Source organism: Onychostruthus taczanowskii, unplaced genomic scaffold (genome assembly GCF_017590055.1).
Source record: "Onychostruthus taczanowskii isolate IOZ18803 unplaced genomic scaffold, ASM1759005v1 scaffold11, whole genome shotgun sequence".
Classification (NCBI taxonomy): domain Eukaryota; kingdom Metazoa; phylum Chordata; class Aves; order Passeriformes; family Passeridae; genus Onychostruthus; species Onychostruthus taczanowskii.
In genome coordinates, this window is record NW_024497629.1 from 3,954,585 (window position 1) to 3,973,361 (window position 18,777).

General features: G+C 41.6%; 1 protein-coding gene across 1 annotated transcript; it reads left to right on the plus strand.

Annotated features, from left to right (window-relative positions):
* Positions 1-521: 521 nt before the first annotated feature.
* MATN3 (matrilin 3) lies at positions 522-14,845 on the plus strand. The gene is made up of 7 exons (XM_041420920.1): positions 522-994; positions 2,575-3,144; positions 5,667-5,789; positions 6,232-6,354; positions 6,885-7,007; positions 12,421-12,528; positions 14,332-14,845. Exons 1-7 carry the CDS (start codon positions 874-876, stop codon positions 14,385-14,387), a joined length of 1,224 nt encoding a protein of 407 aa, XP_041276854.1. The 5' UTR covers positions 522-873; the 3' UTR covers positions 14,388-14,845.
* The last annotated feature ends 3,932 nt before the right edge of the window (positions 14,846-18,777 follow it).

Here is an 18,777-nt window from a genome sequence, read left to right on the forward strand (position 1 = left end):
CATGTGTGTGAGCAGTATTTGACAGCAGCAGGCACTGCCTGAAATTTGTCTGGGGTGTGTGTGCACGTGCTCTTGCTCAAAAAAGCTGTAGTGTTCTGAGAGAGAAAAGCCATTCTACTGCCCTGGAGCTCTGCCCTGTGGCTTTCTCCTGCTGGAAGGGTGGTGGTCCCTCTTCCCTGCTACTGTTTGCAGCCTTTGGGAATGTGATGGTGTCCTCTTCCGTGCTCTCGTGGTAGAACTTGCCGAAGTGAGCCACTGCCTGCCTGATCCTGTACAGCTGGGGGCTTGGTGGTTCCTCTTCTAAATCAAACCTTCATGTTCCCCTGATGGAGGTGGTGGGAGAGAAGATGATCCTGCAGTAAAACAGGATGCAGATTTGGCAAAGGCATCTTCGAAAGCCCTGTGCTGGAGATCAGGGTGCCTTTGTGCCTTTGAGCTTTCCCAAAAGCTCACTGCAGCTTCCGGCAGGAACTGGCCAAAATGTCCTTGGCCAAATTTGGCAACAGAGCGGGCAGTTCTTGTGCCTCGGTGATCATACTAGGAGCTTTTCTCCCATTCTTCGCAACTGCTGCCCCGGAGACTGAGATGCACAATTAATTAGCCTGGAAGGAAGAACGGTGTCTCAGCTCTCCCTGCGCCCAGGATCGAGCCCTAGCCCGGCCCAGCCGCACATTCCCAACGAGGAGCTCTGATCCTCGCCCCCCTCCCTCTCCCCAGGGCTGAGCGCCCGTCGGGGCGGGGGAGCGAGGGCCACCGGCCCGCCCTGGGGAGGAGGCGGCGGGGGCGGCCGATGCCCCCTCGGTGTCCCGTCCCCCTTGCCGGTCCCGGCAGCTTTAAAGGCGGCGCGGAGGGCGCGGGGCCGACGGCAGCACCATGGGGCGGGTTGGCGTGCTGGGCTGCTGCCTGGCGCTGGCGCTGCTGCCGCTGCCCGCGGCCCCGCGGGGCCCCGCGCTCCGCCCGCGCCGGCAGCCGCGCCCCGGCGGCCGCTCCGCAGGTACCGCTCCGCGCCCCTCGCTGCTGCCCCGCTGCCGCTCCGCTAAACCGCGTGGCTCTTCCCTGCCTCTGCCCATTGCTCGAAACATCTTCATTTCACACTCGCGGAAGGACAGTCTAAAAAAGGGAAGTTTTCTACCTACAAACACTGCACTGGATCTTTTTTCTTTCTTTTCTTTCTTTCTTTGCATGCACTAACATTTCTTCATGTTTTTTCAGCTTCCCAAAGGCGAAACTGAATTACAGGATGAATATAGAATTATATAGAACATACCTGGGTGGGATCCTAGATTCATCTTGTCTATTACTCCATCCAAAGGCAAAATCAACTATGCTGCTGTGCTTCCTGAGGGAATTTGTGCACTTTCATTTTTTTCCTCTGTTTTCACTTGAATCAGAGAAAAAAGGTTTCTAATGCCTTGGGGGGGAAAAAAAGTGCTGTTTTCACCTCTACTTTTAAGATACTTGTGAAGATTTTTTAAATTTAAACTGGAATGGAGTAATAAAAGTCAACTTGATAGTAGCCAGGAGAGATGTGTCAAGTTCCCAAAACAGCCCTCAAGTTGTGAATTCAAACTCAGATTTTGAACACCTCAGATTTTGCTATTTAATTCACTGGTGAGCCAGGATGTCTCTTTTATAGAAATACTCTTGTTTTGGGTTGTCCATTTTTCAGCTGCAAATGCAACCTTGATGGTATAAATTAAGTACATGGTACCGTCTGTCAGGACAGGGAGGGGGCATTTCAGTTGCCTGCTGTCACTGTCTTGATTGATTTTTGTCTTCCTAGAAGTGATGCTTGTCTCTGATCTAAGCTACGGCTTTTCTGCTTCCGTCTAGATTTACATGGCAGTGAGGAATTTTGGAAATGTGTGTGCAAATGTTTATTTTTACATATAAAATTACTTCATGAGTAATTCATGAAGTAATTTTATATGTAAAAATATAAATTTCACTTTTTTCACTATATATATTTCACTTTTCTCTCTGCTCTACAAGCCATAAAAAACAACAATTTCCAAAGAAGCCTTTCTACAACATCATTTGTGTCTTTTTCCTTGTTGGCCTTTATTTGTTCTTGTTGTGTATTTTGGATTGTGATTTACAAACAAGAAATAATTCCTAATTAGCACTTTATGTTGTTACTATCAAAAAAACTGATCCATTCCCTATATGATCTAGTCAGATGTTTTGCCATTTTATTTCTTTATCTTATAAAAACTGGAATTCAAGCTTTATGTAAATAAACAGTAAATACATTTATATATAATTGTTTCATCTCTTTGTTGGCTGTTACATGAAAACCACCACCCTCTGTTTCAAGGATAGTTAGACAATTTTGAGGGCTCAAATGTGCACCTATCTATTAATGCTTAAAAAAACCCAGTTATTTATAACTTGTCAAAATTAATATTTACGATTCTCTAATATGTTATTCACTATAACTTGAAGCCTCTTCATAACGAATCAACCAGCATTATCTGGCAGGAGTAGTTTGCCATGACAGCACTCGCTGCCCTTGGGTGAGAGCTCCTGTCCCATGTAGGAGATGACTGAAGCATTTTCCTTCCATCTTGGCAGACACTGCCTGTAAGAACCGGCCTCTAGACCTCGTCTTCATCGTAGACAGCTCCCGCAGCGTCCGGCCTGAAGAGTTTGAGAAGGTGAAAATCTTCCTGTCAGAAATGATCGATACCCTGGATGTCGGTGAAAGAACGACGCGTGTGGCGGTCATGAACTACGCCAGCACTGTCAAGGTGGAGTTTCCCCTCCGGACCTACTTTGACAAAGCCTCTCTGAAGGAGGCTGTGTCTCGCATCGAGCCCTTGTCTGCTGGCACGATGACCGGCCTTGCCATCCAAACTGCCATGGAAGAAGTCTTCACCGAGGAAATGGGCACCCGGCCAGCAACCTTCAACATCCCCAAGGTGGTCATTGTTGTGACGGATGGACGGCCACAAGACCAGGTTCAAGACGTGGCGGCAAGCGCGCGGACAGCCGGCATCGAGATCTACGCGGTCGGGGTGGACCGGGCAGACATGCAGTCCCTGAGGACGATGGCCAGCGAGCCTCTGGATGAACACGTCTTCTATGTGGAGACCTATGGTGTGATCGAAAAGCTGACATCCAGATTCAGGGAGACTTTCTGTGGTAAGGGGAGCAGTCCAAGAGAGTGGTGTAACTTGGCTCCTTTTGACTGCTGCTGCGGTTCCACTCCTTAAGAAAGAAGTTTTTCAGAAGTGTTGTGTATCACATCTAAATATTTCCTTTACCACCCACTGGGCAAACAAGCCAACCCTCTGTTTCAGTGGAGGCCAAGTAACAGCCTTTCGTTTTGAATAGTGACCTCAGTGTAGGTGACAGACCTGCCTCGAGTGGACCTCCTTGTGCAGTTGGTCAGAATTAGAGAGAAAGAGAAATCACAGCAATCTGGACAAGGTTTGACTGCATATATTTAGTGAATTACTGAAGGTACACACCAGAGCTGTGCAGGCTGTTAATTTCTTTTCCCATCTCACTGGGAAGCAAGGAGGATGGGCATGTGGAGCTGAAGGGATTCCCTATAGGTTCAGAGTAGGATAATCAGTGTGGCAGGTAAACCACTGTACTGGCTTGAGCAATCTGGTACAGGATAAAATGCCCAAATGCAGCAGCAGGTCATCTCAGGACAGGCTTTCACTCCTTAGGCACTGCTGGGCTTTTCCAATGTGCCAGGCTCACATCTCCCTCTGTTTCTCTGCAACTTGATTTGGACAAGGAGCTGTGGGATGAGATTAATTAGCTTTGGTTTTTCCGGGCTGATCTTATAAAAATGCAGTATGTATTGGGTTTAGGCTAGAACTCCACAAACAATGCTAGGCCAGAGTGGGCTGTTACTGTCATTTACAAGGAAAAAAGGTCCTATCTATAGGCTCTATTTAGAACTGCCTATAGATAGCTGTGACATAGCCCTTCTCACAAAAATCAAATGACAACTTTCTGACAATTAAAAAACTTGTGCAAAGTAGATTTTTCTAGTGAATTTCTAAGAACTTTACTTTAAAATAAATCTCCAGCAAATAATAGGTAAAATAGGTATAAATTACATTGTAAAAGAATTAAAATAACATCCACTTCCTTGGGAACTTGGTTGGCAGTGTGTTACTTTTGTTATTTCAGAGCCTTACTAAAAATTACCACCACACTTTTTGAGTGTGTTTAAAGTGAAAAAACCTCTTTCTCTAGGTATGAAATAAATGTGTAAGACCATCTGCAGGCAGGACACATTGCCAATAATTGGCATAGGAAATGCCTTGAGGTTTGGCTTGACACCACGTTGTGCTGCTGGTGTGACCAGATCCTCACCAGTGCCCACCTGGCTGGACAGGTACGTGCGCTGTGAACACAGCACTCATGTCCACCTCAGTAAACCAAGTCCTTTCTTAGCAGCAAAGGAAAATCTCTTGTTCTTACAAATAAACTGTTTATTGTGCTGATGCATAGAAATTACGCCCCTGCAAGGCTGGAGGGTAAATCAGAGAGCTCACACATGTACACCTCCAGTGGAACTCTGAGTTGCCTGCATGCAATTTGCCAGAATCTGGGATTCATGAAAAAACAGGGTAAAGGAAACAGTCTTTAAAAAGACTCCTATGAATCTAAGAGGGTCTTTTAAGACAGTGTGGTAAACTGGGTCTCTTTACAGCTCCAGAGTGCTTTTTGGTCAGAAATCTGGACTCACCAGTGACAATTAGGATTTTCTTTCGCTTTGACCAAGGCAATTAATTTATTTGCAGGGTGAACTGAAAACAGGGAAATTAATGTTCAGGGGAAAAATAGTTGGCTAAGATCAAGTTCTTGATGCACTGAGAGCATTATTCAGCATGAAGCCATCCCAGAGATGGAAAAGTCTTAGCCTTGAATAGCTGTCCAAGTCAGTGGACGTTTGACTTTCCTACCACAAAAATCCGACCATTTGAGTCTGAGCTTCTCACTTATGTTTGAAAAGATCACCCAGAGATTTTGTTAATGTAAAATGTAAAGACAAGACAACTCTGTCAGCCTTTCTAGCAGAATTCTAAATCTTCCTTGTTTTAGAAAATGGGAATGTTGCCATTTTGTTGCCACAAAATTGCCTTGTTTTCAGAAACACATGAGAAGGTTTAAGCACTCTTGCTTCTGATTTTTTTATCTCACCAGTAGTGCTTTGGAGATTGATTTTACCAGTAGTCCATACCCACAGTAATACTAATTAGTAACTACAAATCTAAGTAAAAATCTCAGGTAAAACCCCTTCCCTTCCCTTCCCTTCCCTTCCCTTCCCTTCCCTTCCCAATACAAAGGAACTGCATACAAAGAGCCAGAAGAGCTTTTCATGGCCGAGTTCTCCTTTCCTGTGTAATGTTACTGAATGCTCAATATCCCTCCTTGTTGAACGATCTCATTTTCAATTCATCTTTTCTGCTGCCACCTCAGGTGATGGGTTATTTCTGTGCCATTTATGGCCTCTCTCTCCTGGCTATGGAGTGCTGCAAAGGAGTGCTGTAACTTGTTGTGACAGCAACACAGCACTGACATGTACTACCACTAATCCAGCAAACAGTGCAAGATGTGCTTCTGTGAGCATGAATGAGTAATGGCTGTTCCTTTCCTCTGGGATGACTGAAGTAGCTCTCTGTCCGTGTCCTTTGCAGCTGGGAATGCGTGTGCCCTGGGGACCCACGGCTGCCAGCAGGTCTGTGTGAGTAACGGGGCATCCCACCTCTGTGACTGCTATGAAGGATACATCCTGAATCCAGACAAGAGAACCTGCTCAGGTATTATTCCTTTGGATAATGAGTTCGACTAGAAAAAAAAAATTAACACTATTCTTGGATTTGAGATGCTATGTGTGTGCTTCTGTTGAAGCAACAAACATCTGTATCTTTTTCAATAAGAATTCTAGAAATAAATAATAAATAAAACTCAGCTGCAAGTAATGGTGAGATGTAGCTTGATTCTATCACTGTCTTTTTTATTGTGCCTACAGATCCATTCATTAGGGCCAGATGCTAAAACAAAATATCTATAGTGTCTACATTTCTTCAAATATATATTTGACACTATATATTTTCTCCTACCACTTGTTCTAATTCCTTCAATTATTATTGACATTTCTGAGCTGATCCAAATCAATATATATTTAAAAATAGGTTTGTGCACTCCATCCCAACCTGTTTGTTATTAATAATGAGTTGTTTCTCTAACATGCCTAACAAGCTGTGGACGTGTGTGCATCTGGGAGGCACGAGTGTGACCAGATCTGTGTGAGTAACAATGGATCCTATGTCTGTGACTGCTATGAAGGCTACACCTTGAATCCAGACAAGAAGACTTGCTCAGGTAAGAATTAAAGGCTGCTTGAATATATGAAACTCATGGAGATATGGACATGTTTTCTGTGAGTTACTCTAAAATGAGAACTCAGCTGTAGTCTTTTCCTTGTTTCAATAACAGTAACAGTGCATTTTTCTTCAAATCTGATGATTAGAAAATGCAGTTTGGCATTTATCTACCATTTTATGGTCTTCACAGAATTCCATAAACATTGTTTAGCTGCTTAGTCTGACACAGGGCAGGTTATTGCTCATCTCATGTGGGTTTTTAGCTTCATCCTTACTGGGGATGTATGGGACTGTTGGAATTGCTGATGAAAGACAGAACTGCATGAGATGTGGTGTAGTCATGTCTTGCAGTATCTGCCTCCTCCATTAAATAATTAATAACTGAATTCACTTGTCTGCAGCATAATACAATAACGTAGTAGGACACTGGTTAAATCATAAGGAAATTCTAATAAAAAATGTTGAGCATTTCAAACAGTATCTGGGAGGGATTAACAGGTTTCTTTCCTAAACCATGGCTCCCCACAGCCATGGACATGTGTGCTCCTGGGAGGCATGACTGTGCCCAAGTCTGTCTGAGTAATGATGGATCCTACAGCTGTGGCTGCTATGAAGGATACACTCTGAATCCAGACAAGAAGACTTGCTCAGGTAAGATCTGATCAAAGAAAAATTGTGTTCCACTAAAAGCAAGCAGCTTTTAAAAATCTGACAAATTGATGTTATTTTTCTGACAAAATTATCCCAGAGTTTCTGTACAACTCCTGAAAACTCAGGGCAACTTTGTTTTTCCATAGGTAGAGTAGTAATTTGAGATCCTTGGCCCTTCTGCAGTAGTGTGCAGCTTGTATCTGGTTAAAATTAAAATGCCATTTGGCATTTCTTTGAGGACTTCACAGTATTTTCACACCCAGGGAGCATGAATTGCCATATCCAGTATGTGATGTGGACCACTTCTGTCAGAAAATCTTCAGTAAAGCAGCACAAGGGAATGAGAAGAGGGAGAGCATGGGCTGTGCTGGAAGAATGATTGCAGTCTCTATCATGAGTGTGATTGCTCATTCTGGTGGATGTTTTTGGGCCTTACAAAGTATTCCAGCCTTAAAGCTCTAGAAGATGGAGGGAAATGTTCCTTCTCAGTGCTGGTCTCTTGTGGAGAACAAGAGCATAGATGTAGCTGATACTCAGGGTATACATTATCTACAAATTGTTATCTATTCTATATTATCTTCACTTGATTAGGGCTTGATCTTCACTCTGAATTTCTCTGGACATCTCATGATTTATTTAGGCAAAATCCTTTTTTCCCCCACTTCCACTATAATCCCTTTCCTTACTATATTTTGTGTGACAAACTGTTGAACTTAGGCTTCCAGTTCCAGGAAGTTCCTGGGCAAATCTCTCAAGGTAAGTCACAGGTCTCACATCTCAAAGAGGTGAAGCCAGAGGGTCTCAGTATTTCTTCCTGCCTAGGTTAGGAGCTGATTTTGTAAATATGGTGCTTAGGATTAGCTCTTAGCTGGCATTACAGAGAGGCAATAAACATGTGATGGAATGTAAATTTAGTCAGGCCTTCCTTTTGGGAGTCTAATCCCAAACTTTATTTCATAGCACTGATTCTTCTTCTGCTTACTCAAACTTTAAAGTATTTTCTTCACATGCTTGGTTTTTTTTCCCTTTTGAATCTCATTTTGCAGTATCCTGCTAATGATTTCCCAACCATCCAGGTCTTTGTCGCAATTATTTCACAAAGATGTGCAAAAAATGATGCAAAAATAATCTAGGTCTGGGAGACGGTCTTTCTCCCCTTTTCTTTTACCTTTTCATTTTTTCTTCTTTTCCTTTGCTTCCTTTCCCTTCTCCTTTCTTTCTGTCTTTCTTGCTCTCTTTTCTCTCTCTCTTCCTCTCTTCCTTTCTTTCTCCACCCTTTATTTTTTCTTGTGTCTTACTGGGCCTTCTTACTGCAAAGATATCCAAATATAGGAACTCCTTCTCAGCTTGCCCTTTCAGAATTGACGTGTTTAATTTGGCAGAAAACAGCAGCCTCACACATGAAGTGCCCACTTTGTAACTGGCAGTGGGTGTCACATCTTTTTCAGCAGCCACATATACTTTTCTGTTCATGGTCTTTTCACTCCATAAAACAGTGTCTTCTCCAACTCAATTAGAGCTGAATTAATGCCAAATAGTCTCTTAAAATCAAGATATTTGTTCTCTGAAATTTTGTTGGATAATTGTTTTGTAACTTCATTTGCCGTTCCATTCCTTTTGCCATCTGTTACAGCTGCAAAAAAGCATTGCCAGTATTCCAAAATTTCACACTAATTTTGTGACGTTGATAGCCAGATAAAAACACACTCTGTGCACCCTGCTCTGGTTAACAGCACACTGACATGCAGTAAAAACATCCTGGTTTGAATGCAAATTAAGATACATTTACGAATGGGAACATGGGAATCACTGTGACCAGCTCTAAAGTTTGGATATGGATTGATATTCTCTCTGGAATGCCTCCCTCAGCTGTGTGTGCCTGGCAGGTCTGCAGCAGGGCTCACCAGCTCTGCTCCTGTGATGCCACCAGGGCTACTCCCCCAACCCAGACAGGAGGACGTGCTCAAGTAAGAGCAGATTGCAGATCCCTTTCCAGCCATGCCCTCCCCAGCTAAGTGCATGTATTGCAGTGGCTCTTGTTAGCATGTGAATATATTTGTATCTGCCTGAGGAGCTTTCACCTGCACTCGGGGGTAAAGAGAAGTTCTATGTCACTCTGCCTTGCCCACTTGAGTAAATGTCAGAGATACAAAGAACTTTATATGTAACAATGTTAGTAAATACTCACCATGCAGTCTTTGTCAACTTATAAATAAGGCCTTCCCTGATTTATGTAATATTCAGCAAACCCAGAACTGACAAATTGTTGAGAAGAGCTGGAGTTAGTCACACACTTTGCAGCACTGTGGAATGTGTCTACCACCATGCAAGACAGTTTTGAGGTGATGTCCTCCCCTCCAGGCTGAATTTCATCTTGCCGTTCCTTTCTTTAGCTTCTCAGTGACTTTATGTTGCAGTAAAAATATAAAAATTTCAGAAGTGTTTATTTCCTTCCCAGTCTCCTTACTGTAAAGTTATTGTGTACTGGAAACCTTTCCTAGTGTGCCTTTGGAGCTGATGTGGCATCTCACATCTGGTGGGGTTACACAGCTGGGTCAGAGGGAGCAAGGTCTGAGGTATCTCTTGCATTAATTAATGTATTAATCCCCAGTAATACAATTGCTGCTCCAAGATGAGATCAGTTCCACATCTCAGCAGTTCCTGATAAGATTCATAGAGGATAGGCTCCCAGCATGGAAAAGCATTGCCATTGGGAAGCATTAAGAAATGTTGTCTTGGTTTTGGGTAACTGCTTCTCCAAAGCACATGTTGTGTGAACTGGTGTGTGTGCACCAGGAACCTATGACTGCCAGCAGCTCTGTGTGAGTGGATCACAGACTTGTGACTGCTATGAAGGCTTTATCTTCAATTCAGATGACAAAACATGCTCAAGTAATAACTTAATGTTCGGGGATTTTTCTGAATATGTTTATTTATTGAAGCACCTCTTTTTAATGTGTTAAACATTTTTAATCTGTTTGAGAAATGGTCTTTCAACTCACAAGCTCTCAGGAAGTATAATTGCTTTTCATTCTTTTATGCCTCTTCTTTATATCTCTTCCTTCTTCTTTAGTTATAGCAGTTACTGTATTTAAAACTAGTTTAATGTTGTCTCTTATCTGTCATCATACCTTGAAGGACTCACTGTATTTAAAAATATAATCTGCATTCCTGAAATGGGAATAATTAGGGGTGTTGGCAGGGCAGGGTTCTGGGGCACTTGCCTCTCCATTGCCTACCTTCATTTGGAGAATGGCTGGGGGGTCCCCAGGGGAACAATACCCAGGTTTGAACTGCTGCAATGCTAAACCATGTATTCTTGGTGTCTCCTCTAAGCTGAGTGAGGCAAGAATGAACTCACCAACTGTTTTGAGATGGGCAATACTGGGATCCAATGTTGGCAGAACCTCTCCACAGTTTGATGTAGAATCCAAAGTTAAGTTGGGTAGGAAGGGACCTCAAGAGCTGCCTAGCTGTACCCCTATTCAGAGTGGCAGTAACCTGCCATCACATCAAGTGGCTGAAGGTGCTGTGTAAGAGCACAGTTATAAAATAGGTGGATATAGACACACACCATCTGCAAAAATAGTTTCTTGTTGATCTGGAGTTTACCACAAAGGCAGTGTAAAAACACAGCTTTAACATGTTTTGTGTGACTTGTTGGGCATCCCAGTGGCAACAGGAATACCCCAAATTTTGAATATCAAATACTGGAAGACTCTTAATTTCACAGAATGACTGTAGAAGAATTCAGAACACCCTTGGACAATTGCCAGAGAGATGGTTGGGAAAATAAGTTTGTTAAAACAGACAAAATCCAAGGAAGATCTGTATTTGTCATTGGAGAATTTAAATGCAGACATAAAATTTAACTGGCAGTTGGTTGGAAACCAACCATGTTGGTGTGATGTTCTGAACTGGCCTTCCTCCAGTTGACTCTTGAACAGCTCTTCTTTGTACATTGACCATAAAGCCAGTGGAATGTTCCAAAGAGGGGAGCTGAACAAATACAGCCTCAGTGGAATCAAGGAGACACAAATTTCAACCTTGGCTTTAAGACAAATGAGCTTCTGCACTGCCAAATCTGCAACCTCATAGATTTTGCAGTTTTGTTGCACAATGGGAGTAATAATGGCATGACTGCTAAAAGAAAAAAACCAAAACAAAACAAAAAGCTAAAACAGTTCAGGAAAAAAGGGAAATGTACTTAGGTATAATATTTCTATTTTCTTACTGTTCCAATGCTCACACACCTTGTTTGACATTGATCAGCTATGCATTTATATATCTAGAGAAAACAAAATTTATGAATAGGCTATTGTTACCCTTGCAAGTAATGTAAAAAGCCCATTTATTAAGAGATGGGTATTATACACAGGTAGTACATCTTGATAACTTATTGCAAATGTATTTGTAAGCTCTCTTTTAAGAAGGCTTTGCTTTTGGAAGCTTATTATTCCAGTCTCAGATGTGGATGGTGAACTCACTCACTACAGTACCTGTGCTGCTGTAGCTGTTGATACATTTGTTCTCAGCCTTCAGTGAAGTGGTGCAGCCTTGACTTATTTACTTTATGGGGTAGGTGAGGTTAAATTGCCTCTCATGCAGCTAAGAACTCACAGCCATCTATTGATGCTTGACATTATTATACTGCAGTGAAATTGTCATCATTGCTGTTTTTTCCTGTGAATTATGGAGAAAAAGGAATTGTTAAGGACAGCTGAGGCTGATCCCCTGTAAGTTTGGAAGACTGAGGTCAAGACTTAGGAACAGATTCAATGGAAGCACTGTGGAGTATAGCAATGATTCCTCCCTTTCTGAAGAGACTGGTAACTCCTCTGTGATACTAACTGGCTCCTCCGGTTAGATTGCTGTGATCTTCTGCTAGATTATAAATTCACTTGGGCCTATTTGAATGGCATCATTAGCTCCATCTATATTCATGTGACATTTGAATGGATTTGTGTCCATCCTCTTGAATCAAGAAAGATATTCCCTATGCATGCAAGTCTCAAATGTTAGAAACCAAGAGTACTTGTGGGGCGACACAATTAAAGTTGATGGGGAGGCTGGGTGGTCTCTGCTGCCAGGCCCTTTTTTATTTTTATTTTTTCTCAGTAATGGTCTAATTTAAAGAATGTAGAGGTTCCAGGTGTGCAGGTGAGGAACATCCTGCTCTGCTTCCTTCTTGGTTCAAGTTGAGTTCTCTTTTGCCTGTCCTGGACTATGACACTCAGGTCTCTGGCTACACACCAGCCCCTGTTCACTGCTGCTCCTCCTTCCCACCTGGCTTGCAGTGTTTGCTGTAGTCTCACATCGTGGGTTTGACTCCTTCCAGAGGATCAAGCATTTTCTTGGGATTTAAATGTTCAATAATTGTAGTAAATATAGTAAATGCTGTTTTCTCTCTTAGGAGCCATAACGAGCAGTCTTGTAACTGATGAAGAGTCCTGTAAGTGTGAAGCCATAGCTGCCCTCCAGGACTCAGTGACCTCATACCTTGAAGCTCTATCCACAAAATATATCCTTTTTCTTACATGATCACCTGCATTCAGCACTTTCCCGGTATTTTGGAGATAGCTGTTTTGTTACAAACCAGGGAGGAAATATCCAGGGAAGAAAGTATTGTCAGGGTGATTTCAGAAATATTATGGAAAAAAAAGATCAGGTGTTGCAAACACCACTATGTGTTCACATTTCATTGAAGAGCAACGCCATACAGATAAAATAAATGCATATGCCCGCACCCCCTAAATTGTATCTGCCATGTTGAACATCAAGCACTGTTCATCGAGCTCATAATTCTTCTAGCTGGCTTTTACATTTATATCAAACATTCAGTTTTGAGTCCTATTGTGTCCCAAAACTTTAGGGACAACTTCACGGGCAGTGCGACAACAGTCCCATGAGCTGTGGTATTCCTCTGCATCCCACCTCCACAGCCAGGCACTGTCCCAAATGATTTACAAGCACCTTCTTTTCTCTGAAAATGTGTGAGCCTATCCAGGCATGCAGGAGCACGAGAGGGCTGCAGAGCAGGGTGCTGAGGCTGGAGGCTCTGGGCAAGCCTTGTGCCCACGGGAGCCCCGAGGTGAGGCTGGGGTTGGAATTTGCCGGCTGCGTTTGTGCAGTGCCGCGTCTGCAGCCGGGAAGGGAAACGCGGTCAGCCCCCGGACCAGACATTCCACAAACATGTGGGAGAGGAAAAAAACCCCAGCCAATAAACAAAGAGAAAGTGGTGGTCTCTGTTGTACCACAGCAAGCCTGGATGCTGAATAAATGCCCTCAGATGACATGGCAGGAACTAATAACTGGAAGTTGAAGTTGGACAAGCTGTGGTACATCATAAGGCATAATTTTTAGAAGTGAGAGTGGTTGATCTGCTACAATTTACCAAGGAAGGTCACAGATTTTCTTTGCTGAGCATTTTTGAGACTGAATGCTTTTTTTCTGTCAAAGGTGCTCTTATTCAAATAGGAATTGATTTAAAGGAGCATTATGTCTGTGGTTATCATCCCAATCTCTGAGGCTTCAAAATCAAGGAAGAGTGGACTATTGAAGATTAAAAAAAGGGAGAGAAAAGTAGTGCCTCTTATACAACATTTAGATAGATACAAGAATTTTTCAGTTTGCCAAAGTTTCTGAAAGTCAAATAAACACTTCTGCCAAGGACACAAAACTTTCCCAGTTTTTGAATAAATTCAAAGTTATTTTTATGAGATCTAATTGCACATCCCTCTTCATGCAGTGTGCTTGGAGTTCAGTTTATCTGCCTGGGAAAAGCAAAGGGAAGAACTCTGGTTTTCCTGGATTATAACATATAATTCTAGGGAATCTAATTAGTTAAATCTGAACACCAAGATATTTAAACCTGTAATGTCATCTCAGTAGTAGAACATCCTTCAGAGATCAATCTTTCTGCCCCAAGAGCTCAGGTTAAGTAAGAAAATGTGTGGGTTTAAGTTAGGAATAGACTTTATACAAAGAACTGAGGCTTTCTTTCAAAGTTATTCTTTGATGGGCCATTTCTATCCCCAGCATCCTTTCAAGACAATCTGCAAAACATGGGAGAGACCATCACCTTCTGCTCCTCATCCCTGGGTATCACCTGATCCAACTTTTTCTAAGAAATTAGGGTTGTTGAGATTATTTGGGAAGATGCCAGATCTTGGCAGAAGTCTAATATGTTTAGGAATCTCTGTTTCAAGCATGTGTTGACTTCATCTAGAAAGCAGATTGTTTTTTGAAAATGCAGCAATGAGAAAGACTGTAAATAAAACAAACCTTATAGCCATCTATTTTATTGCCCTTAACAACTGAGCACTAGAGGAAGTGTCTGAGAAGCTGCAGGCATATCAAGACAGACAGCAGATTGTCTGAGCTATAATTTTTGTTGATTTTAAAATAATTTTTCAGAATCAAGCCTTTTTATTGTTTTCAGGAAGCTTTACTTCATTGCACAGCTTACAAAACAGCAGTGGTTTATTATTACTGACAAATGTCAAGAAGACTTCAGGAAGACAAGAGTCTTGAAAATATAGTGACACTGAGGATCTTCATGTTCAGTCACTTTACAGCCATGAAGCTACTCATACTTGCTGTGCTTCGTTTTCTACTGCAGATACTGCTTTTCTGTAGTAACTGCATTTTTTATTCTCTTACTTCAAAGAAAAAAAAAAAGAAAAAAAAAGAATGGATACAGTACATCACATTATATAAAGCTTTGAAATGGAAAGGCAGAATGCAAAAATGTGCCTATGTCTTCTTTCAATTAAATGGGAAAGTAGGTTTGGTTCTTGTAACTTATTTTAATAAATGACAATATGATATGCATATTAGTGTTGGAAATTATTTTGTATTCAACCTAAAGGACATGTGTTATGAAATAAAGGGTTTAGAAAACCCAAGGAAACAAAACTTCAAGGATAAAGGAGGCATCTGTGGAAGAAATAAACTGAATACTATCCCAAGTCACATGTTTTGAAAAAGAAATATTTGATTTTAAAACCTAGATGTTACTGTAAATATAGATGAAAGATTGCACAGTAATTTCAAGTATTAATAATGTTTAAAATGTAGAAGAATGAAAGACATCCTCCAATTTAATATTTTTATCCTGCAAGATTTACTTATGTTCTTAGTTAATTGTTCCTGTTGTCATTACAGACTTTACTGAACTTCACTTGTGTCAATCAGGCTTTTAGGATAAAACACACATGCTAACAATTAAAAAAAAAATAGTTGTTAAAGGAATGCAATTTTATATACTTGGCATTTATAATCATTCAAATACTTAAAAAATGATATTTACATGAGGAGTCAAAACAATGGGGTTTTTTTTTTTTTAAATGTCATACATATTTTGTAGACCCTTGCAATATAATTACACAAAATATTATATCTGGTAACTGGCTTGCCAAGGACATATTAAACAACATCTGTACTTGTTTCACACCCTGCACATGCCACATTCAAGCACGTTCAGTTATGTTCACTGCACATGGGAGTGTGACTTCAGGTGTGCCCACACAGTGATGTTAAGCTGGAATATAACATAAAACAGCACAAGTGAACATGGGACACAGCTTCAGCTGTGCAAGGGCAAAAAAATGAGACTACAAACCCTCCAAGAATGCTGGATTTGGCTGTGCTTGGTATTTTGTGGTGTGTCCGTGTACTGACATTAATTTGCTTTAGTACAATTAAAGTTAGCATGGGACGTCCTGGCTATACTACACTTGCTTCCTCAAAGTGCTGTGCATGCATATTTTTTTTATTTCTCCAAGTCATGGAGTTTTATATCCAGCACTTTACTTTGCTTACTTTCATGTCCTCTGCTTAGGCATGAGTATTATACAGGCATTTATAGGGCCAGAATATGCCTTGGCCTCTGTAATTGGTAAGAATAAACAAATTGTAAATCTAATGCAAGACTTTACAAGTTCTTGGCAATTGGGTGGGGATGACATCAGTCCTATTTACACTAAAGCCAGTTGTCAGATGAGATGTAAAATTTTATAGGATAGTGGAATATTGTCCTGGAGGCCAGATGTATCTTGCAAGCTGTCAGCTAGGCAGGCTTTGATTCATGCACCAGTATTCATAACTTCATTTTGTATCACAAATGATAATATTTATATTCAATTCCTCTGAGCAATTACCTGCCTCACTTTGTGAGTAGCACATAAAATTCCAAGATGATATAAACTATTTGTTTAAAATAGGACATATTGTTGTTCAGAAAAAATGGATTTATTATCCAGTGTGCTAAAGACAATAATTACACTCAAAAGAGACTTGATTGTTTATTTCAGAGTTGTGCACCCAGGCCTGGGTGCTCAGTGATGTTCCAAAAATCCAGCACATTGCCTATAAAAACTTTTTTAACTTAGTAAAACACAAAAATATAGTAAAATTTCTCCCTGAATACAGTAAAATTGCAGTACAGATTCTTTTTGTCCATGTGCAGTTCATGAGTCCCGAGTCAGTTTCAGCTTTGGGGGTCTTTCTGTTAAGACCACCACAAAGTTGGAGGAATACCTTTGGTCTGTGTAATGAATTCATGAGTCCAGTCATTTCAATTCCATGGCTCTGTGTATGGTTAGCAGTACCTGATAAGGTCCTTTCCACTTCTCAGCTAGTGGAGTGTCTTTCCAGGTTTTCAGGTAGACTTGATCTCCACGCCTGAAAGAATATATTGGTGACTTGACTGGGACTGCTGTTCTAAAGAGCAGTACCTGTGTAATAATCTCAGGGTTTTCTTTAAAGATGAGAGATAATCTGTTAAAACTTTTTCTCTTACCACATCATCTGGGCAGTTTTTCCTGTTAGATTCACATTATGTGATGTACCATACAGAATTTCAAATTTTTCTGGATTTCTCAGTACAACCTGGCAGACTCCTTCCGATGTATCAAATCAGTGGTTGAAAAGGGAACTTTAACATATACAGAGTTTTGGTGTGCCCAGTTATACCTGCAATTGGACTAAATGCATCCCTTCATCCAGTCTTACCGTCAGTACTTTCCTGGCCCCAATTATCACTATCCTGATTATTTCTCAGAGAAACCAACAATTGTACACCTTCCTCCTCACTATCCACTTTCAGACACCTGTTCCCTATACTACAAGTGGAACAGCAACAAGATAATTTCCTTTTCTCATCCATCATCATTAACACATTTGAATCAGACACCAATAACCTGCATTTCTTTCTTGTTTTACGACCATTTCTCAATGAGAAAAATAAATCCACACACAGGATTTCATTCCACTTATCCAATCTTCTGCAAAACAACAGTTGTAGCATGTTATTATAATGTAATGTTCCCATTTCTGTCCACTTTTCATCATGATCCAATTTATATTTTGACTACCATTGAGTACAGTATTCCTTTAACTTCCACTTTGTAAGAAGTTCTCCACCAAACTTGTCCCAATGATTCCAAATATATCCTAATGGAGAACAAGGAGAAGGTTTAACTGATTGCCCTTCATTCCAAAGGGCATATTACTATTTACATAGTAATTAATGTATTCCACATTACTACCCAAAAGAAAATGTTTTTTTTACTATGACTTCATACACTCCACTTGTCACTCTCAAGCATGTATGAGTTTTCCAAAATTCTACTACACAATACCCATTCCATATCTATATAATATTATATCAACCCCTCTTACTTTATACAGTCTCTTTTTATAAGTTGCATCTCTGCATCTCTCACCCGCTCCTGGATGAGGAGATACTTGCACAGTCCCAGACCAAAAGGCCAATGGGCGCTGGAGTTACACAGTGCTACCAGTGACATAGTTCTTTTATTAATTACTGTTCTACCTTCTGTTGGTTAATGACTCTCTTGCTTCTCATGTTAATTAGTCCATGTGCTCAGTCTTTCTTTGCTTTTGGGTTGGTGCGTTTCCTGGGTCCGACAGTTGCAATCTGCTGCTGCTGGAATTACCCTTTACCCAGTCTGAGCCAACTGCCGCACAATGCTGAACTGACTTTATTCCTTTCTTTCTTAGTTTGGGAGTTCTGCCAAGCGTGGGCCTTGTGGCCCATAAATTCTGCTTTCTTTGTGTCCATTATCAGTGTGACATCCTTCTTCCCAAGCTTTATTAACCTCCCCCTAGGCCTGAGATCATCAAAACTTGTCCAGCTGTAACTAACATGGCAGTATTAGCGACAAGTAATTTATCTTTCTAATACCTCAACATCACTGAGAGCTTGCTAGTTGCTCTCTGTTCCAACGATTATGTCTCCTTCCTTTTTGATTAGGGACGGCTTTAAACTGAAAGAGAGCAGCTTTAGGTAATATATTAGGAAGAAATTTGTAACTCTGGGGGTGGTGAGGCTCTGGCACAGAGAAGCTGTGGATGCTCCATCCCTGGAAGTGTTCAAGGCCAGGCTGGATGGGTTCAAGGACCAGCCTGGTCTAGTGGAAGTCGTCCCAGCCCATGGCAGGGGGATGGGATCTACATGGTCTTTGAAGTCCCTTCCAACCCAAACCATTCTATAATTCTATGTTGATGTAAATTACACTACAAACACCCTGCGCAGACAACCTGCGGTTCGCAAACTTTGGAATTTTCGTGTAAAAGCAGCGTGACCTTTATTAACGAACTGGCAGAGCTTTCTTACCAAGAGGAGCGCGCCCAAACCGCCCGGGTCGAGAGACGCCCTCACGGCCCGGGTCGGGGCGCGCACACCGCCGCCGGGGCGCGCACACCGCCGCCGGGGCGCGCACACCGCTAATGGCGGCGGCCGCTC

Bases quoted from the DNA above. Each gene is read 5' to 3' on its own strand.
- MATN3 (XM_041420920.1), top strand. From the start codon at position 874: ATGGGGCGGGTTGGCGTGCTGGGCTGCTGCCTGGCGCTGGCGCTGCTG. The intron at 5,790-6,231 runs GTATTATTCCTT...ATGCCTAACAAG, and splicing joins AGACAAGAGAACCTGCTCAG to CTGTGGACGTGTGTGCATCT. The intron at 7,008-12,420 runs GTAAGATCTGAT...TTTCTCTCTTAG, and splicing joins AGACAAGAAGACTTGCTCAG to GAGCCATAACGAGCAGTCTT.